We start from the raw sequence: 23,261 nt of genomic DNA, 5'->3' as shown, positions 1-23,261 counted from the left end.
TACTCTGGAGGCAGAAGAGGGTGGGAAAGGCAGGGAAAGGGTGAACCTATATGCCTGCATCCACACAGGCTCCACTTAGCTACAACACCCCTGCTACAACTGGCAAAAGCACAGGAGCCACCCCAGGCAGAATCTTCAAGGAGCTGAACAAGCTGCGTCCAACCCTGCTTGGAGATAGAGAAATACTGAGAGGCAGATGGAGCTAGCCATCCTAGAGGCACTATGGTTTTTAGTGTTCTCTATCTCCCCCTGCTGGTAGGTGGACACAATCCATTCGTAATGGGTTCATCTGCTGCTGCTGACAAGGAACAATGAATTGCGGCGGCGGAGGATGACTTACTGTCGTTTTGGCAGGATTCTGAATAAGATTGATGACCTGGAAAACAGGGCTCACCACTGCAATTTGCAGTTGTTAGGGAGTGCAATAATATAGTGACCTTCGCTCTACAGCACCCATTCGCCTTGCTCTTCGTGTGGAGGAAGTGAGGGAGCGAGCAGAGGCATCTCTCTCAGGTCACCCAGAGTATTTTAAGGAACTTGAGAGTTGCCTGGTGGATTATTTTGTTCATTAACGACACAGGGGTGATGCATTCTAACATTCTTTGGAATGCCATAAAAGCAGTATTTAGGGGGTAGTGTATAGAATTGGGAATGAGAGTTAAAAAAAAAAAAACAAAAAAAAAAAAAGAACAATCTCAAAGAGGGGACACTGCTTGGCAAGCCCTGCGGGAGGCTGACTACATACATAAAATCAATCCTTCCAACTACTGGACGAACAGAGTGGGTGAGTTGCGAAGGGAGCTTAATCGATTAGCTGATGAAGAGGTTGAAGTGATCCATAAGAAACTTGGGCTAACACAGTATCTTACAGGAGGTAGAATAGATACATTACTAGCTTCCCAACAAAAGAGGATAGCTCGAAATACAATACAGGAGATTAATGTTGAGTGTGGTATATCACATGCGGACAGTAAAGAAATAGCTTGTTAATTATTCTTCCAAATTATATTCCTCAGAGATATCGAGGATGGGGCCCTACGAGGGAGGATTTGTCTCCATGCTGGATTCGAAAAAGTTACCTGACATAATACTAACTTTGGAAGCCCCAATCCAGGGGAAAGAGATCTGGGCTGCGTTCAAATCCTCCCCTCCCTAAGCAGCAGAACCGGGCAGATTAACCATAGAATTTTATTTAAAATTTTGGCGTAATTTGAGGCCCTATGGTCAGAGTTTTTAATCAAGCCCTGGAAGATGGGGTGATCCCGGGTTCTCTTTCTCATGCCAATATCACAATATTACACAAACTTGGGAAAGATCCAAAATTATGTAGCTCATACCTCCCCATCTCTCTGCTGAATGTAGATGCTAAACTCCTTACTATAGTATTAGCCACACGATTGAACAAGGTCATGGGAAGTATTGGTTTTATTAAACTGGTTTTATTAAAGGCAGAAATGCTTCTGATAATGTCCAGAGAGTGTTTAATGTAATACAGCAGGTGGCAGAGGATCCATATTCCCCAACTGATGCTGGCCTTGGATGTAAAGAAGGCCTTGGACAGGGTCAAGTGGTCTTTCCTCTCTGCCCTATTGGAGGTCTTAAATTTTTGGCCTAAGTTTCTTGGCGTAATCAAGGCAATTTATTGAGCTCTGCAAGCTAAAGCTATATGGATTCCTTACGTACTCTATCGCTCTAAGGCACAGGACACGTCAAGGGTGCCCATTATCACTACGCACTCTCCTTGAAGCCTCTGGCAGAAGCTATTCACCAAGATCACAGCATCTGGGAAGTATTGATAGGAGGTACTGAACATAAGTTGACTTTATATGCCGATAATGCCTTGCTTTTTCTTCAAAGTCTCAGGCAGTCTCTCAAGACTTTCTTTGATCTCTGTGCTCAGTATAGTCATGTTTTGGGTTATAAATTGAACACTAGTAAGTCCATTATATTACCCCTTAATATCTCAGCAGAATTCCAGGAGGAGATCCAATGACTGTACCCATTTCAATGGCATAATAGGATTCACTACTTGGGAGTTCAAGTAACAGCCAATCTTTCAGAGATGTATTCAAAGCACTACTCACTAATGTTTGAGACTATTGCTGGGGACCTGAGGAAGTGTGGGGGGGGGGGGGGGTTCTCTCTCTCTTGTTACTCACATGAATTAATGTAATTAAAATGAATATCCTCCATAGATTACAGTTTCTATTTATGATGCTGCCATGCTCCATTCTGGAGGACTTTTTCACGCAACTGGATTCTATAATTTCAAGATTCCTCTGGAAAGGTATAAAGCCCAGAATTGTTACACGCATCTTTAAATTACCAATCACTCAGGGTGGACTTGCTTTACCACATTTTAAACGTTACTATCAAGTGGTTCAACTCTGCAATGTTTACTGCTGGCTACGGGGGCTCGAAGATCAAGAGTGGATGGATGGGAGCTCCATGAGGGTGGAACGTTTCCTCCCTCCTATAAGAAACGAAGAAAAGAATTCATGGCGTTAAAACCTAGAATTCGTGCATTAGGTGGTACTTATATTCTAAAATTTCCTTGTAGGTGTCTTGTATCTATTAATAATGTTAACTATTGGGTATTCTTTCTGAGGTATCCATGTAAATGTATTGTTAGGTTTGACTCTGTTAAATATGTTTTCTTGGAACCCCACCAGCTATCGGCTTTTATTGTGTCTAAAAGATCTTCTAGATAGCTTTAGAAAAATTTAGCACTCCCTTCATAAGTGTTTTTTCTTTCTTATAACTATTTCCTTGTTTTTCCTCTTAGTTTAAAATCTTGGATCCCTTTGTTAGGACTTGAGTGTTTTGCTAGAATATTTCCATTGGAAGAATGGTAATATTGAATTTTGCCCGTTTGATTTACAATGGTAGATGTACACTATCCTTCAAGTTGTACCTTGAATAACAGTTTGTAAAAATATAAATAATAAAATTAAAAAAAAATAATGTTAACTATCTTTTCTTAGACCCAAAGAAAATGTCAGAATATATAATATCTAAGGAAAATGATGTTTCAGCCTGAATCCTTAGACAGATAAATGCTTTTAATACCGCTAGCGAGCAGATTCTTGTTCTCCTTTCTGACTTGATTATCGTTTTTTCTTTATTGTATAATTTTCTAAATCTTATCTCCAAATATTGTGGTCAAATGATCTGAGTTTAATTACCTTAATCCCAATTGGGAATTAGTTTTTGTCTAGTTTTTTGATTTCCTAATTCTTTGCATTTATATGATATGAATGTAATATTGAAAATATGCAAATAAAAAAAACTTAAATAGATTCTTTGGGTACCTAACAAATGGACAAATAGACTTCAAAGTATCTTTTGGGAAGTATAAACTCCTACTAAAATCACAGGTCAGGAATTTTGAGATACTGCTAGGCTCACTTCTCACTTTGATCCTACAATGAAATTATGAATTTTATGGATAAGAAATTCTTGCTCTAAATTATTAGCCTTTGGTTTATAGTACAGAAAAATGGATTACTTACAGAAACACACCACTCTTTTCATGGTTAGATGTTTTTAGTATATTGAATTATTTGCCTTTTTGAATATTACCTCTTCTAAAGTGAAGTCAGCCACTTTGCCACCACTTTTTCCATGAGTTTTAAGTATTTCCCTAAGCCCAGTTCCTGCACCATGTCGAACCTAGAATCAAAATTTTTTTTTAATTTATTATCTCACCAATGAAAAAACACTTATTTTGCCACAATCTAGCTAGTTTTGTTATTATGAATTGCACATTATAGGTTATTGTTATAAACCATGAAAACAACCACCACTTAACTCAGTATTCAAGCATGTAAGCACAGGGTTTTCAAAAGCTAAAAGTTAGAACACAAACTGACAAGGTAGAAAAAGAAAACTGGAAAAACTATTAACTTATTGTGCAAACATGATGGAATAACATTATTATCCTTCCAAACTCTTATTCAACTATTTCTTGCACGAGTTATTGCTTGAAACTTGGATGTCAGAAGTACTCCTTTTCACATTCTTAACTAAAGAAATACAAACCTAGCACAAGAAAAAAATACATCTCACAGATACTATGAATATACAGCATATTGTGTGTAACAGTATACCCTACAATAAAAGTAACCATTAGAACAGTGGTTCTCAACCCAGTCCTCAGAGCACACCCAGCCAGTCAGGCTTTGAGAATACCCACAATGAACATGAATGAGATAGATCTGCATACAGTGGAGATAATGCATGCAAATTTATGTGACTGGCTAATTATGCCCAAGGAATGGGTTGAGAACCTCTGCATTAGAGCAATTTACTTACAGTACCTATAACAGATGTTTTCCATAGTCATCAAGATTGATAAGACACACAAGTGGGTGAGGTCATCCAATGGCTCTGAGATAGAACTGCTCTTCCACAGCATAGTAAAGATCTGAGTATGTGTAGCCCTTCCTGCATGCAGCAGTCTCCTCAGTCAGGTTTTTTTGGGGAGAATTTGTAATACAACCAAGCAAGAAAATCTTCTACAGAAGAGCCAAATTTAAGTCAATCAGAAATAGTTTAACAAAGAAAAAAGGGAAAAAATTTTAAATTAAATTTAGAACGGTTCCTCAAAACTTCTTAAGGGTTCCAATCAAGGAAACAAGGAGAAACTACAGAGAAGGAAATCAAATGATTAAGAGACTATAAACTCACAGAGATCAGCTATCATCCCCCTCATAACTGAGTTCTTCCCCACAGAAAACTGCCCAGAGATCCCCTTGGTATCCAGAAAATTTGTTAAAAGGGGAAGGTTCCCAAAATACATATTTCCCAGATAGTTTACCAAATATTCACAGGGGTATTTAAAAAAACAAAACAAAACCCACAACTCCCAGCTGTAAAACCCCAGAATGCAGCCACATAAAACGCTCGTGTTTCTGGGTTTTGAGATAAATTGTTCTAGCCTGAAACTGTCTGGTCTTACAATAACTTTTGAAGAACCTATTTCAAAACATCAATATCACTAATAAGGTTGCTTGAGACTGTTCTCCATGGATTGGAGACACTCTGGAAAGTTGCAATGAATTCAATTAAATATTTCCCACTATAACTCCAGATCCACGCCTTTATAGAGGTAAATAGTAAACTTAAACCAGAATTGACACTGCTTCTTCTGGTAACAATAAATATTCCAACAATTTTTTTTTTAAATTGCTCGAGATGAAACATTCATTTTCCTTGGAAACTTCAAAAATCTTAAATCTGCACTCCTATCCATATTTTCCAGTTTTAATCGTATCCCAGTCAAATTGGTTATCAATTTATCTTGTACTGCTTGTATTTGAAATTAAGTTTGAGCAGTTGAAACTGCTTAAATGTTCTGAGTCTTTAATTTAATAATTTCTTCTTCTTCATGTTTAATTTTGCTCTCCAATGAGTTTTAAGTCGTTCACCACACGTAATAAAAGCTTACCCAAATTAGAGATTGCAACCCATATAGTGTCCAATGAAATATCCGAAGGTCTCCTCACCAATACTAAAAGTAGATCAGATACAGCCAGTTCATGGGTAACCACTCCTTCTGACCACACACCCTCAGCTTTTAGGGAATACAATCCGAAAAGCCTGAGAGGGAATAAACTCTGTCAACCCTGCGATCCAAGATGTTCCGCAGCATCTACTCTCATAGGGACACCTTGTCCCCAGTCTTTCCCTGTTTCTGCCAAAGCACACTCACTCATCCTCTCTCGGCCCTCCATCGCAGGGAATCTACCGCCGATGGATGCAAGGGTGGGAGCTTCATATCCAGCCCCAAAGACATCTGGCCCATTCAAAACCCCAATATCAGTCCGGTTCAAGCAAGCACTGCCCTGGATCGACACTCTGTTGAGTGCTGCAGAACAAGAAGGTTCAATGGTTCCAACACAGGTGAACAGAGGCTTGGGAGGTTTTAGCTTTCCTCTCATCTTTACTCTTACCAAAGAAAAGGTTGCAAAAAAAGCTTTCAGCTAGAGCGAGTCCTGCAGCATCTTAGCTCAGGTCCACCATCTTGGAACCCTCCCTCCATCCTCAGTCAGTTCTCAAGCTATAAAAGGAAGAGAAAAAAAAATCCTCTCAGACTGCCTTATCAATCCTGCTATCCAGGATAACAACTGATACAGGTAAGCACGTTGCTTTTTCAGTCGACAAGCAGGACTAAGCAATGAATATCTACAGAGCCCGGATTACTTCCAGGTCTAAACTCAGAACTATCCAGTGCTTTTGATTTATTGGGATTAAGTGTCAGTCTATGTGATGTCAGCCACCAAGATAGTCCTCGTAAATTGGAATTAAGGTTCTGAAAAGTTTGTGGGCACACTGATTCAACACTAGACAGAATCTTTATATCGCCCCAGCATATAATTATGAGGTAAGATCTAGAGATGAAATCAGACCAAGCAGGGTAAAAAGATGTTAAATATGACAAACTAAAATAGAGAGCTGTGATTGTGAAAAATTACAAGAGGACCTTACGAGACTGGGAGACTGGGCGTCTAAATGGCTGATGACGTTTAATGTGAGCAAGTACAAAGTGATGCATGTGAGAAAGAGGAACCCGAATTATAGCTATGCCATGCAAGGTTCCACGTTAGGAGTAACGGACCAAGAAAGGGATCTAGGTGTCATCGTAGATGATACCTTGAAACCCTCTGCTCAGTGTACTGCTGCAGCTAAGAAAGCAAATAGAATGTTAAGTATTATTAGAAAAGAATGGAAAACAAAAATGAGGGATGTTATAATGCCTTTGTATCGCTCCATGGTGCGACCGCACCTCGAATATTGTGTTCAATTGTGGTCGCTGCATCTCAAAAAGATATAGTGGAATTAGAAAAGGTGCAGAGAGGGTGACGAAATGATAAAGGGGATGGGACAACTTCCATATGAGGAAAGGCTAAAGCGGCTAGGGCTCTTCAGCTTGGAGAAAAGGTGGCTGAGGGGAGATATGATAGAGGTCTATAAAATAATGAGTGGAGTTGAACAGACAGATGTGAAGCGTCTGTTCACGCTTTCCAAAATACTAGGACTAGGGGGCATGCGATGAAGCTACAATGTAGTAAATTTAAAACGAATCAGAGAAAATGTTTCTTCACTCAACGTGTAATTAAACTCTGGAATTTGTTGCCAAAGATGTGGTAAAGGCGGTTAGCTTAGTGGAGTTTTAAAAAGGTTTGACGGCTTCCTAAAGGAAAAGTCCATAGACCGTTATTAATGGACTTGGGGAAAATCCACTATTTCTGGGATAAGCAGTATAAAACTGTTTTGTACTTTGTCAGGATCTTGCCAGGTATCTGTGATCGGATTGGCCACTGTTGAAACAGGATGCTGGGGCTTGATGGACCTTTGGTCTTTCCCAGTATGGCAATACTTATGTAATACTTCACAGTCCGCATGTGTTTTAACAACCTTGAATAGTTTTGTATCCTCTGCAAATTTGATCACCTCGCGCATCGTTCCGATTTCCATATCATTTATAAATATGTTAAATAATACCAGTCCAAGTACATATCCCTGCAGCACTCCACTGTTCACTCTCCTCCATTGAGAGAAATGGACATTAACCCTATCCTCTGTTTTCTGTCCAATAACCATTCCTAATCCACACCAGAACCTTGCCTCCTATGCCATGACTAATTTTCTCAGGAGTCTCTATAAGGAACTTTATCAAAAGCTTCTGAAAATCTAGATACCTACATCACCGGCTCACCTTTATCCACATGTTTATTCACGCCTTCAAAGAAATGAAGCAAATTGGTGAGGCAAGACTTCCCTTCCTTCAGCTGAACCCATACTGACTCAGTCCCATTAAATCACGTTTGTCTATGTGTTCTGTAATTTATTCTTTATAATAGTTTCCCATATTTGACCGGCACAGACGTCAGGCTTACTGCTCTTTATTTCCAGGATCACCCCTGGAACCCTTTTTAAAATTGGCATCACACTGGCCACCCTTTCAATCTTCAGGCACTATGGACGATTTTAACGACAGATTGCATATTACTAACAGAAGATCAGCACATTTCATACTTGAGTTCTTTGAGTACCCTTCTTCACTTGAACGTCCAGTAAGATCTCATGAAGCGGGCCGACATACCCTCTCTAGGATGAATCATAGTCCAGGACCTCAAATCTCTTAGGCCCTGGGTTCGTCCTCCACGTCCAAAGGAACTGACATGGCAACTGACATCTCCTTTACAAAAAAGGGGAAGGAAAGGCTCTCAGGTGAAGACTTCCTATTTTCCTGTGGAGGGGAGAGATCAGATGGGATGCCATAGGACTCCTCCTATGAGAAATACTATGGATCCTCTTCCGAGTCCCATAAATGCTCCTCATGGTATCAGCAAAGATTTCCTCACGTGAGGGCTGAGAAGAGTCCGCTTTGACATAAAGGTACCATGACCCCGAGAGGGGCATTGAGGTTTCGGGTGCAGCCTTAACTGCGGCGAACCTTCTTCCACTGATGTTGAGGGTGTGCCAAGACGGATTGCAGTCAATGCCGAGAACGCAAGTGGCATCGGAGACCTTCCCGCAGGCTGATGGCCACACAGGACTGTAGCAATAGACATGGCTTGCACAAGCACCCCAGACACTGATGCACTCTGCAAGAATCCTGCCAAAAGCTCAGGGAGCAAGGCCTGGAGGCGCTAATCGAGGGCTGACATTAGGAAGGGCTGGGGTGCCAGCCCTAGAAGCAGGTTGCTGAATCTGTGGGGTCAAAGAGGGTGTCTGGTCCTGGCTGTATAGACCCATGCATTGGCACCTCCCTCCTAGCTCTGATAGAGGAGAGACTTTTCAAACTGCATTGTGGTTATAAAGTTGCTTTTTACATTGATGAAACTGCTAGACTTTACCATTCTGGTCATACTAGAGAACTTTCATTGATACAGCACTTAGCTGACTCACTGGGACTTATAGTCCCACCCACCCCAGGGTTTTACACTCATTTATAGACAAGCCAAAGCTCATTAACTTTACTCATCAGTCATACACAGGCAATCTTACAGACTGTACACCCCAACATAGTACACCTATTCATACCCATTTCAACCAATCAGGATGACTTTTATTCTCTGTAATAATTATGGTGCTTTAGTTTCAAGGTCAATCATCTGGAGACTTAAGTCTTGTCCTATCTGTCTTCAGCTATCTAGTTTAAAACAGGAGCTCAGTAAAGTAAAGCAGGAATTGAATCACTTAAGCAACTTCTAAGACTGCACAAGAATCATACCATCTTCTCACCACTGCCTCAAAGAATAAAACTACCTAAGAATAGATGGTTCACGGTAGGCTCAGGCAGACTTCGGTATGTGACACAAAAGCATCCGCCCTCACAAGTGTTGCCCCTACAGAATTCTTTTGCTCCATTAAAGCATGGTGATGGATCCTGAAAATAGAACTGAGGCAGAAGAGAAAGCAATGAAGTTGGAACAAAAGGATATGAAGGTACCCAAAGAGTAAAGACAACCCCAAATCACAAATGTTGAAGCACATACCAGGAAATGTACATGGAAAGCGATGGCCACAAATGCTCGCAGTCTAAGCAATAAAGTTCATGACCTTCAAGCCCTGATGTTGGAGGCAGACTTAGACGCTGTTGCAATCACGGAGACGTGGCTTAATGGTTCCCATGAATGGGATGCAAACATATCAGGCTATCATCTATTTAGGAAGGATAGAGAGGGTCTTAAAGGTGGAGGAGTAGCTCTATATGTGAGAAATGATATCATGGCGACCGAAATGACAGGGACCTGGGGAAAGGAAGAAGCGATACGGATCACCTTAAAAAGAGATGATAGAACCTCTATCCACGTGGGTGTTGTCTACAGACCTCCGACACAATTGGGGGAATTAGATAAAGATCTGATCGCAGATATTCAAAAGTTTGGAAAGAAGAGAGAGGTGCTGTTGCTGGGAGATTTCAATCTGTCGGATGTAGATTGGAAGGTTCCGTCTGCGGAATCGGAAAGAAGTAGAGAGATCGAGGATGCTTTCCAAAGTGTTTTGCTCAGACAAATGGTGACGGAACCCACGAGGGAGGGAGCGACGCTGGATCTGATGCTCACAAATGGGGATAGCATGTCAAATATCCGAGTGGGTGCCCACCTGGGCAGCAGTGACCAAACAGTTTGGTTTGATATAACAGCTAAAGTGGAGAGCGGCCACTCAAAACTCGAAGTCCTGGATTTCAAGCGTGCTGACTTTATAAAAATGGGGGAATACCTGAGGAAGGAGATGATGGGCTGGGAGGAAGTACAAGAAGTGGAAGGACAGTGGTCCAGGTTGAAAGAAGCTATAAATAGGGCCACGAACCTTTATGTAAGGAAAGTAAATAAAAGCAAGAGAAAAAGGAAACCGATATGGTTCTCCAAGCAAGTGGCTGAGAAAATAAAGGCTAAAGAGTTGGTGTTCCAGAAATACAGAAAACCCCAAGAAAAGGAACACGGGGAGGAATACTGGATGAAACTGAAAGAAATCAAGAGAGAGATATGTCTGGCGAAAGCGCAAGCGGAAGAACAAATGGCTAGAAATGTAAGAAGGGGTGACAAAAATTTCTTCAGGTATATTAGTGAAAGGAGAATGACTAAAAAGGAAATTGAGAGACTAAAAGACAGTGCGAACCGCTAAGTGGATAATGATGAAGAAAAAGCAAATTTGCTAAATAGATACTTTTGTTCTGTTTTCACAGAAGAAAATCCTGGAGAAGGACCGCGATGGACTGGAAAAAGTACAAATGAGAATGACGTGGATAGAGCACCGTTCACGGTAGAGAGTGTGTATGAACAACTTGGAAAGCTAAAGGTGGACAATGCCATGGGACCGGACGGAATACACCCCAGGATATTGAGGGAGCTCAGACAGGTTCTGGCGGGTCCTCTTAAAGATTTAATATATCCTTGAGACGGGAGAGGTTCAGAGGGACTGGAGAACGTCGGATGTGGTCCCTCTTCACAAAAGTGGTGATAGGGAAGAAGCTGGAAACTACAGGCCGGTAAGCCGCACTTCAGTTATTGGAAAAGTAATGGAAGGGCTGCTGAAGGAAAGGATAGTGAATTTCCTGGAAGCCAATAAGTTGCAAGATCCAAGACAACATGGTTTTACCAAAGGGAAATCGTGCCAAACGAATCTCATTGAATTCTTTGATTGGGTGACAGGAGAAATGAATCAGGGATGGGCTATAGACATAATCTACTTAGATTTCAGCAAAGCTTTTGACACGGTTCCCCACAGGAGGGTCTTAAATAAACTGGATGGGCTGAAGATAGGACCCGAAGTGGTGAACTGGATTAGGAACTGGTTGACGGACAGAAGCCAGAGGGTGGTGGTGAATGGAATTCGCTCGGAGGAGGGAAAGGTGAGTAGTGGTGTGCCTCAAGGATCGGTGCTGGGACTGATTCTGTTCAATTATATTGTGAGTGACATTGCCGAAGGGTTAGAAGGTAAAGTTTGCCTATTTGCGGATGATACTAAGATCTGTAACAGAGTGGACACCCGGGAGTGGAAAACATGAAAAAGGATCTGAGGAAGCTAGAAGAATGGTCTAAGGTTTGGCAATTAAAATTCAATGCGAAGAAATGCAAAGTGATGCACTTAGGGAATAGAAATCCACGGGAGACGTATATGTTAGGCGGTGAGAGTCTGATAGGTACCGACAGGGAGAGGGATCTTGAGGTGATAGTATCTGAGGATTTGAAGGCGACGAAACAGTATGACAGGGCGGTGGCCGTAGCTAGAAGGTTGTTAGGCTGTATAGAGAGAGGTGTGACCAGCAGAAGAAAGAGGGTGTTGATGCCCCTGTGTAAGTCGTTGGTGAGGCCCCACCTGGAGTATTGTGTTCAGTTTTGGAGGCCGTATCTTGCGAAGGATGTAAAAAGAATCGAAGCGGTGCAAAGAAAAGCTACGAGAATGGTATGGGATTTGCGTTACAAGATGTATGAGGAGAGACTTGCTGACCTGAACATGTATACTCTGGAGAAAAGGAGAAACAGGGGTAATATGATACAGACGTTCAAATATTTGAAAGGTATTAATCTGCAAACAAACCTTTTCCGGAGATGCGAAGGCGATAGAACAAGAGGACATGAAATGAGATTGAAGGGGGGCAGACTCAGGAAAAATGTCAGGAAGTATTTTTTCACGGAGACAGTAGTGGATGCTTGGAATGCCCTCCCGCGGGAGGTGGTGGAAATGAAAATGGTAACGGAATTCAAAATATACAGAAAGGAATCCTGTTCGGAAGGAATGGATCCTCAGGAGCTTAGCCGAGATTGGGTGGCAGAGCCAGTGGTGGGAGGCGGGGCTGGTGGTTGGGAGGCAGGGATAGTGCTGGGCAGACTTATATGGTCTGTGCCCTGAAGAGGACAGGTACAAATCAAGGTAAGAAAAGTAGCACATACGAGTTTATCTTGTTGGGCAGACTGGATGGACCGTGCAGGTCTTTTTCTGCCGTCATCTACTATGTTACTATATGTTACTACATATGGAGGGGAAGCTGTTCTCCTGGTGCCAATGCTTCTCAGGGACTGGTGAAATCCTCTGTGCCCCGCGTTACCCATCCGTGAGAATTATAGGCCTGCTTTTCCTCAGAGAAATATATTGGGGAAAGGAGAAAAGCTAGGAATGGAATTGTAAGACAAAAAGATGCTGAGAACGGCTATGTGGAGAGCGATGAGGATAAAGCGACGGTGTTCACAGAAGAAAATCCTGGTGGCGATATTTCCAGGAGACTGCTGTTCAAGGAACAACGTTTCATCTTCTTGTGGAATATCACTGCCCCACTGGGCTTAAATAAAGAGGTGAAACAGATCACATAATGTCTGTTAGAGACACCTGCGCAAATTAGTGACTCTTTTTATTCTCTAGTATGCGAACCATAGGTGTCTTCTGGCAGTTATCCTGAGGAATTCATGCCAGAGTTCTCCTCCCAGTAAGAAGTCTTAGATAAAGTTTTGAGTGTTACATTTCTTTGATTTTTGTAGTGACTATGGTAATGGATTTTAATATATATTTTGGGGTACAAGTTCAATTCTGGTGGATTCTACAATGTGTTTATTTCAAAATCCTTTCTTCCTGAAGAAGCGCAATGCAAACCAGATCTGAGTTGAGGGAAGGTTTACATTTTCAGCTATCATTTGATGGCAATGACTTTGGACTATTTTTAGAATTTATTAACTGGGTTTGGCACATCAAGTGCTTTAAAACAGTAGCAACAGCTTCAGCGGGCAAATGAATGTGCAGCAAATAAGTGGACCACTTTTACTTTATTAAAAAGTTTAGGTGCTGTATGCTATTATGTTTACTCAATTTATCATTCAATAAGCTGCCAAATTTAATGTGCTTTGGCTTTACATCTGTTAAATGTGGGTTAACAGAACCTTTGGGTTCAATCCTTACAGCGCTAGTTCATTTGAGTTCGGTGAGTTGTCCGTACTCTGATCATTTACACATGCAGAACATTTGATGTGCGATGATGGTTCCCAATCCAGTTTCCACTATTTCACAATATAGGTGAACACACTGGTGAACTGAGCACATTATAAAAATATTTTTTTTAGAATTTACATTGTTTATGGTTTATATTTAGTGAAGGTTAAGTGGAGATGGTACTTCATTTTCATTATTACTGTGTTTAATATTGGTGGACATCAATATAAACCTTATGCATATTTTCTATACCCACCACAAAGTCTCTATTGTGACCATCTCTAGTCTCTTTAGTGGCTGAAGGGAGGCCAGGGAAATAGCATCTTGAGAAGAACGCTGATTCAGCAGATTAATCACTCCTTGCAATGGCGTTACTCTCCATCAAAGATTCTGAACACAGTTCAGGCATCCTAGCTGCCAACACCCTCTCAGGAATCAATTGAGAAACCTGCCTCATGGTCAGTGGTCCAGGATCTTGCTCTCTGCAGTTTGACGTTTCAACATCAGATGCCGGGCAGGGAGGAGGCTCAGGTCCCGATGAGCCCAGTGAAACTTTACTGGCCCAAGTCTGAACTTTTTCCCAGCCCAACAGCTGCTATGCCCACAGTAGAAGTTACTGCACAAGATGTTATAGCAGTCTGACAAGCATTTCTTATGCATGGAACAGATAATATTTAGAGGAAACAAGAAAAAGTTAGGAGCGAGGCCCCCCCCCCCCCCCACATCTCTTAACCAGTAAGTTACATCAACTTCTCCTCCATACCCACCAATGACTGTCTCTCATCTCAAGTTTATTAGGATTTTGATATACCACACTATGGCAGGGGTCTTCAGAGAGAAAGAACGAGTAGGAAAGAACAGTAAGGAGTAGGGAGGAAAACAGAATTCTAATGAGTTGAAATATAGGTAAGCTGCTGACCTATGCGGTCCCAACACTGCATGCCCTGGCTTGTACAAGTTGTACTACGACATGGTAGCTAAAAAGGATATGGCAAGTTAGACGTGATAAGCATCCTTGAAAAGTAAGGTTTTAAGGGGCGTATGGAAATCAGTGAAGGAAGTCACTGATTTTAAGTGTGCAGGTAAGGAATTCCAAAAAAGATGACCTATAATGCTGAAAACTTTAGTGCAGGTTTCCTGTGCATAGAAACTCCATTAACACCAGTCTCATCCTAGTATAGCAGGAAAAGGAAAGGTAGTAATGTAAAGAGGCCAGGGTGCAAAGATTAAGGCTGTCTACTGCCAATTCTGCAGATAAAAGGAACTTTAGACTTGAATGCTGCAATCGATGCATAAACTGAGCCATCCCCTAGATGTATTATGAAGTAACAAAATTGCAAATCATATTAATGGGCACTTTATAATTAGAAAAAAAAAGTTAAGTTTGTTACATATCTAAATGAGAATTTTCAGGTATCTGGATGTTGCAAGAAAAATTCCTGGATATGAGAATAAATTCTAATGAAGCTGTATCGCCTGACAGATCATTTTACAACCACATCTGTTAGAGATTACCATCATTATTAAATATTTTCTACCAAAGGTTTAAAAATTTTATTTTAAGAGAGGGCGTGACCAAAATGAAATTTATTATAGTATTGTATTCCCACAATCCAATACTTAGAATAGAACATGCTATTTTCCCAAATCAGTAACATAACTCTTACCTCCCAGGAGGAATTGAAAAGATCATTACAAAGCTCTTCACAGAAGCTTTCCAAAGGCCATTCATTTGTCTAAAAAAAAAAAAAATGAATAAATAAAAAGTTAATAATAACAGGCTTAGATTAAGGAATTATATTACAATTATTGCGTTGATTTGTTACAAAAATTAAGAGTAATTAAGACCAGAAAACAAACGGCAGTTTCACCAATAAACTGCTGAAACAGAACATGAAGTGGCTGAGGATGCCTGCCCTCAATCTGACCATTAAGGTCGACGAAGGAGACAGAAAAGACCTTAGAAACCATGAAAAACACAAAACAAAGTCTGAAACAAAGCTACAAATTAGACAGAAGAATTACAACTTACCTCTTTGAACAGACATAATATATTAACAGCAATGTAAGAATACTAAAAACAAACAATAAAGAGCAAATTCTTGCAGCCGTTTCACATAGAAGGTAGTATAAATCTTTAGCCTCAACTCCTTATAATGTCTCAAACCAGAGGAGGGAGATACTAGGCACCATCAAGTGTCACCCTTGCTCTAGATTTAGCATCAATATATATAACAGGAGCAAAATCTGACCAGAAGTAACGGCCTGCTCAACTGACACATAGTCTAAAGTTAGGTTAGAAGTTTTTAAGAAGCACCAAGGAGAAACTGCACAGTCCAACTTCCATCCAATTGGAGCCAGAGAAAAATACTGAACATTCTCCATGATACCCGCAAGGGGCATATCACTTGAACTACTATTTTCTGTCGCTATCTGCTGGTTGACAGACATAACTCATTATTTGTCCTGGACTGGTCTGGTATGGACAAAAAGGAAACAGTAATATTAATCAGATTGGTGACTGCATAAAGTTACCTTGATAATTTATCTGTTTGACCATGCAGAATTTGAGCTGTGTAACCCACATAATTTAGCTAGCAAAAACACAAGCCTAACTTTACCCATTAACTATAGGATAAAGTTAAGCCTTTCATTTTTACAATCTAATTTACATGGAGCACAGCTTGATTTCTCTCCCTCTGTGTAACTTTAGACCCAACCCCTCGAACACCCCTTATCCCACTCTCTAGAAATATATATACAGCCAGCACATTATAGGGGAACATCTCAACAGATTGCCTAAAGTTAGACACTGGCATGATGTGTACTAAGTGAGGATTCTTTAATGGCAGTTGTGGATGCTAGCTTAAGTCCACATTTACAAACCTAACTTTAAGCGCAAGTAAATGGCTGGTGTAAATATTCACGCTTAACTGTAGGCAGTTAGGCGTGTAAATGTTTGTATTCCATAACCCACATGTGTAAATGCCTGACATGCCCCTGACCCACCACCCATTCCCCTCCTAGATCCACATTCCAAAACACTAAGTACAGTTACGTGCAAAAGTGCCAAAAGGGAATGATTAACACCAATTACAGCCAATTGGTTAAGGTCAATTAGAATCTAATTAAGCTATTAAGGTGCATGTGCAACAGACCTTGCGTACGCAACTTTGCATGCTGATCAGCAATTTTGGCACGCAACTTTTTCATTTTGGGGTATATGTTCTTCATGCCAGTATTCTGAAATATTTCCTTCTGACAAGTAATCAGTAAGGCTGCATAAGGGGCTTTGGGTACTGGCCACTATTCTTACAGGATATTGCATCATCAAGTTTAATGTTCTTCAGAAACACCATAAAAATGAAACTAGGAATACAGCATTTCCAAAATTGAAGAAAAATTGCCTTACAGCCTTATCTACCATTATATTCAAGGTTTCTAATAGCTATTCAACATAAGAATTACATCTTGAAGTATTAGCAGGAAAGCCACTAACCAAAGCTAGGTTTTTAATTTTCCCCATATATAAAAACAAATTCACAGAAGCAGCAGCTAGTACTTCTTAGAAATAAAATTGCAAGATAGTCATTTAAACCCATTATATATATATTTTTTTTATTTGTACCCCGCGCTATTCAGCCAGAGATACACTAAATGAGTGGTTCTCGACCCACCGGGATTTTGGAATCTCACAATACATATGTATAAAAACATCTGCATGTGCTGGCTACACTATATACAGATTTCATACATATTCATTATGGATACCCTGCAAACCTGACTGTAACCTGACAACTGAATTAAGCCCCACCCTAAATGCATAAAAGCACTTAATAGTCTAGTTTTGGTGGAAGTTCTAAGGTGTTTCATCATGTTCTTGACAGAAACAGGATCAAAGGCTGTTCAGCTGAAATGTGCACAGAGGTTGATGCATAAAGCCAAGATGAACAGCTGCATGCTAATGGCTAGGCAGGCAGCATCTAAGGTGAGATTAACAAGAAAATATTCTGTTCACAGGACCTATGGACAGAAAATGTGCAACCCACAACAGCTACAAGAGCTATGAAGTTTTTGTGCCAACATCTACTTCGAATTCAGGTGCATCTCTAAGCTTTGGGGGTCCCCTAACCCCACTCTTACCTATGACTTCCTTCGCCGACTCCAAGCACAGGTCTCCTAAGATGGTTTCCATTTCTATTAAAGTGCTGGGAACTGGGGGTCACGTGATGCAGCGCTGCTGAGCGGATGTCCGAAGATCGACTCCGCTCCAGCCTCCTTCTAAGTTTTAAAAGTTAACCCGCATAGACCCCGTCAGCTGGCACAGAAAATACCTGGAACAGTAGCGGAAACCAAGGGCTCTTGTCTGCGGTGGTTGCAATTCCAGTGTGCAGGTAGATGGCTGGTATGCCAGCGAAAAATCAGCGCCTACAAAAACCACGTGTGTTGGACGGAAGCCCCAAGATGGCGGCGGCAAAAGAGATTGCGGGAGTGACGAGCCAATCTGCAGATACAATGCAGGGGCTCATCCAACAGGTCACGGCTATACTGGAAGAGAAGCTTTCCAAGTTTCAAGCCTCAGTGGAGCAGATTCGTGAGTCGGTGGAGTGGCAAAGCACGAGGCTGCAGCAGGCTGAGGAAAGAGTGTCCCTGCAAGAGGACAAGATGGAGACCGCGGAGGCGCGAATTGCTGTACTGGAGCAGAAATGCCTGAGGCTGGCACAGCAGGTAAATGACCAAGAAAATAGAAGCAGGAGGAGCAACATTCGCATTGTTGGCATCCCTGAATCAGTTAAGGACAGAGATTTAAGGCAATTAGTGGAACAATGGCTACCTGAGCAGCTGGATCTTCAAATGGCTGAGGGTGCTCTGAAGATTGAGAGAGTTCACAGAATAGGTGTGTTGAAGGAAGGAGAAAAGCAGCCCCGGACAGTGATTGTGAAGGTACTTAATTATGCAGAGAAAGAAATGATCCTGCAGGCTTTTAGAAAGAAGAAAAGCTTGGAGTATGAGGGGCATAAATTGATGCTTTTTCAGGACTACTCAGCAGCAGTCTCTGAACAGAGAAGGAAGATGGGGCAGCACTGCAAAAGGCTCTTTGACAGAGGGGTGAAATTTGCCTTGATGTTTCCTGCTAAAGTGCGGATTGTACAGGATAATAAAGTATTCTTCTTTACCGACCCCAAAGAGCTGGCAGAGTTCGTGGAGAAGTTATAAAAGTAGAGGATTTGATCAGAGCATGAGGTGGGACTATGGACCTTTGTAAGTGTGAGGCTCCTGAGGTGTATAAATGTGTACAAGTGAAGAGGAAACGCGCATAGGTTAAAGGATCAGAAAGATCGGGGATGTTGTCGTTGAAAGAGATGGTGGACCCTGAGTACAGAATGGAGCATGGACACCAGAAGGTGGATGCAGAAGACCGGGTGGGACTGCTGGAGATAGCATTTATAAGCTATGATTTCAAATCGGTCCCAGCAGAGGTTACACAGACAAAGCCCCATACTATTAAAGTTGCGTTAATTGTTCTGTATGCACTGTTACAATTCTGATTAATATTCCCCCCTTTTTTTTTTTCTTTCTTTTGTCTCTTTCTTTTTCTCATTTCTATCTTCTTTTGATATATTGCAAATGGTTGTGGACTATTTGGGCTATTTAGTAGTTTTAGAGCATGGGGTAAGGAAGAGTAAGGGCGCACATAGGTTAGTGTCAGAAGAGGGGTACATACTCTACGGGAGGGGGAGGTGGATGCGGGGTAATAGAGTTGGTAATGATGGGTTGGGGGGAAAGAGGTGTATAGCTGTGGGTCTGGATGATGGAACAATGGAATATGATGTGTGCAGAGGGAGGGCAGGGGAAGGGAGGGAAGAGGGGTTTGGGGGTTGGAGAAAGGGGTAGGGAGGCGGGTAGAGGGAGGGATGTGCAGGGGGGGAAGGGGGAGAGGGTGGGAGGGCGGGTTTATTACTGGATGTTTCTTTGGTTAACTCTAGGACTGAGGGAGTGGCAAATGTATGAGAGGTACGAGGATGGTATGAGGCACGGGGGGGGGGGGGGGGGCAAGAGCAAATGTCTCTGGTTACCGAGGGCTCAGCTGGGAAGCCCTTGGGCCACACGAGGAATAGACTCTCACGCTGCTTGGAGACAAATGGAGATGCATGGCTAACATTAAAATTATATCACTGAATGTAGATGGAGTACATTCCCCAGTAAAGAGAAAAAAAATTTTGCAGGCTCTGAAACATCAAAAAGCTGACGTGGCCATGATTCAAGAGACTCACCTCAGCAGGTTAGAACACCTGAAATTGAAGAAGGACTGGGTTGGGGACATATATTATGCATCATACAATGGGCGAAAGCGGGGGGGGTGGCTATTCTAATCAGAAAATCTATTGCTTTTGACTTACATACAATGTATCAGGATCCAGAAGGGCGATTTTTGATAGTGGCAGGAGTGCTACAGGGGATTAAGGTGGGGCTTTGTAATGTATATGCTCCAAATGTGTATTGTCATAAATTTTTCACCTTGTTGGCAGCTAGGTTGATGTCTCTAGACAATTACCAACTTGTTGTAGGGGGGGACTTTAACATTACCAGTGACCCGTCAATAGATTGCAAACCCCCAAGGAAAGCAGAAAAGGATCACGAAGATAAAGGGGTGAACTTTCTCATGAGAGAATTAGATTTGGTGGATGTCTGGAGGCAACAACACTTAGATGATACTGATTACACATTTTTTTCCCACCCTCATGGAGCCCACTCCCGTCTTGACTACCTGCTTGTCTCCCACTCGGTAGGTTTGGCATCGGTAAGGTCGGGAATTGGAGAGCCAGATGTGTCTGATCATGCCCCCGTTTGGGCAGAGTGGGCATGGGGGAGCAGGGAGGGTCCAACCCGCTGGAGGATGAACCCGGCTCTATATCAGAGTAGGGAATTTTGCTCTTATTTAAGGAAGAGCTGGGTGGAATATAAAACCGATAATGAAGAGCAGTCTGTGAGCCCGAGGATTTTCTGGGAAGCGGCGAAGGCCGTGTTGCGAGGGAAAATTATTTCATACGTGGCCTCGAAAAATAAAAAACAAGGGATGAAACTTAAAGATCTAACCATGAAGTTGCGGGAGGCGCGAAGGGCCCTTATTGGTTGCTCCTCTATAGGTAAACGGCAGGCTTACATGGAGTGCAGGAAAGAAATACAGGAGGTCCTGGACGAGGAGGCGATTTACAATGTCAATTTGTATAACTACAAGTTACATCGGTGGGGCAACAAAACGGGTAAGATGTTAGCGTCTCTAGTAAACCAGAGGCCTGCCAGGAAATTTATCAGTAAAATTAGAGACAAGAATGGGCAGATTTGTGCTACACTTCCGGCTATTAAAAGGGAGTTTGTAAATGTTTTTTCAGCGCTATACAAAGAAGGGTCATTCTCTGAGGATAAATGTAGGGAATTCCTGGAGGGGGTTTGACTGCCCACTGTATCAGAGGAGCAACAGAGGATGCTGAGCGCGCCAATACAAGGGAAGGAAGTTCAGATTGTAATCAAGCACATCCCGTTGGCAAAGTCACCGGGTCCAGACGGGCTGGGAGTGAAATATTACAAAATCCTTCAGGATATGATAGTAGATCCATTTATTGCTATGTGTGAACACATCAGAGAGCAGAGTAGTCTGGGACCAGTGTTGAATCATGCACACTTAGTGGTACTCCCCAAGCCAGGGAAAGACGGGGAGTTGGTGGGCTCGTACAGACCAATCTCCCTCTTGAACCAAGATGTAAAGATTTTGGCATCGGTGTTGGCGGACCGATTGGGACGGGTGGTCCCCTGTCTGGTTCATCCAGATCAGGTGGGCTTTAAGGGGAGATTTGCGTCGGCAAACATACTGAAAGTGAGTCGGATTCTAATGGAGGGGAAAGGACGGACGGGGGACGCGGTTTTGGCCAGCCTGGATGCCGAGAAAGCATTTGATAAGGTGGTGTGGAAATATATATTCTGGATTTTGGAGCACTTCGGCATCCAAGGGGAGTTTCTGTCTTGGGTCCGAGCTATGTATAGCTCACCGATAGCTCAAATTCTTATAAATGGCTCTTTGACAGAGGTTTTCTCTTTGGGGGGCGGAACCAGGCAGGGATGCCCGTTGTCACCGTTATTATTCATTTTAACGCTGGAGCCTCTGGCAGCTAGAATTAGACAAGAGGCGAGTTTGAAAGGCATAAGAGTGGGAGGAGAGGAATATAAAATAAATTTATTTGCAGACGATATGCTATTATTAATGGATGAGGCGACTAGAACTCTACCTTTGGTGATGCAACTTATCCGGGCCTTTGGGACTTTTTCGGGTCTCAGCATCAACTTTCAGAAATCAGAAGCGCTTCCCGTAAGCGGTCGATGTCGTTGTAGAGACTCGCAGAACTTCCCATTACGCTGGGCCACAGATAGTATTAAATATTTAGGGGTATATCTTAGTGCGGATCAGGCCTGGGTGTATAAAAGAAATCTAGTAAGCCGGCTGGAAGAACTAGAAAAATGTCAAAAATGGAGAGACTTGCCTTTAAATTTCATGGGAAGGATAGCGTTGGTTAAGATGGTGCTATTGCCTAAGCTTTTATACCCATTACAAATGCTTCTGCTGTGGGTGCGAAAGGGAGAGGAGAAAAAGTATCGCAGTACTGTTGGTACTTTTATCTGGCATGCCAAATGCCCTAGGATTGCCTTTGCTAAGTTGATACAGGGCAGAGCACAAGGAGGACTTAGACTTCCGGATTTGAGGAGATATAATGTAGCAGCGTTAATGCGGTGGATACACGAACTGATGTCGGGAGAGGGACACTATGCCTTACAAGGTTTCTGGGAGAGTTGGTGTAGGCCGAACGATCCTTTTGCGGTCTTAGAATCTTGGGCATTGCGGGGGGCGAGGAAGTTAGTGGAAAACCCATATGTGGCTGCATTACAACGGGCTTGGAGATGGTGGAGAGGACATGGGGATGCAGGCAAGGGGATTAGCCCATTTATGCCATTAGTGGGGAAAGCGAATGCTACATACCTGTAGAAGGTATTCTCCGAGGACAGCAGGCTGATTGTTCTCACTGATGGGTGACGTCCACGGCAGCCCCTCCAATCGGAAACTTCACTAGCAAAGTCCTTTGCTAGCCCTCGCGCGCCCGCGCGCACCGCGCATGCGCGGCCGTCTTCCCGCCCGAAACCGGCTCGAGCCGGCCAGTCCAGTATGTAGCAAGACAATACACTTCAAGGGAAGACACAACTCCAAAGGGGAGGCGGGCGGGTTGGTGAGAACAATCAGCCTGCTGTCCTCGGAGAATACCTTCTACAGGTATGTAGCATTCGCTTTCTCCGAGGACAAGCAGGCTGCTTGTTCTCACTGATGGGGTATCCCTAGCCCCCAGGCTCACTCAAAACAACAACATTGGTCAATTGGGCCTCGCAACGGCGAGGACATAACTGAGATTGACCTAAAAAATTTACCAACTAACTGAGAGTGTAGCCTGGAACAGAACAAACAGGGCCCTCGGGGGGTGGAGTTGGATCCTAAAGCCCAAACAGGTTCTGAAGAACTGACTGCCCGAACCGACTGTCGCGTCGGGTATCCTGCTGCAGGCAGTAATGAGATGTGAATGTGTGGACAGATGACCACGTCGCAGCTTTGCAATTTCTTCAATGGAGGCTGACTTCAAGTGGGCTACCGACGCAGCCATGGCTCTAACATTATGAGCCGTGACATGACCCTCAAGAGCCAGCCCCGCCTGGGCGTAAGTGAAGGAAATGCAATCTGCTAGCCAATTGGATATGGTGCGTTTCCCTACAGCCACTCCCCTCCTATT

The 23,261-nt window shown here is 42.6% G+C and overlaps 1 protein-coding gene across 1 annotated transcript in view; it reads right to left on the bottom strand.

The window, feature by feature from the left end:
• BTAF1 (B-TFIID TATA-box binding protein associated factor 1) overlaps positions 1-23,261 on the bottom strand; it is a 620,170-nt gene that overhangs the window by 363,569 nt on the left and 233,340 nt on the right. The window contains 3 exon segments of the mRNA XM_030204965.1: positions 3,416-3,477; positions 3,583-3,672; positions 15,102-15,170. Coding sequence (XP_030060825.1) covers positions 3,416-3,477; positions 3,583-3,672; positions 15,102-15,170 — 221 coding nt within the window.

The sequence above is a fragment of the Microcaecilia unicolor genome, chromosome 5 (assembly GCF_901765095.1).
Source record: "Microcaecilia unicolor chromosome 5, aMicUni1.1, whole genome shotgun sequence".
Classification (NCBI taxonomy): domain Eukaryota; kingdom Metazoa; phylum Chordata; class Amphibia; order Gymnophiona; family Siphonopidae; genus Microcaecilia; species Microcaecilia unicolor.
The sequence above is the reverse complement of the archived record's forward strand: the minus strand, read 5'-3'. Positions and strand labels throughout refer to the sequence as shown.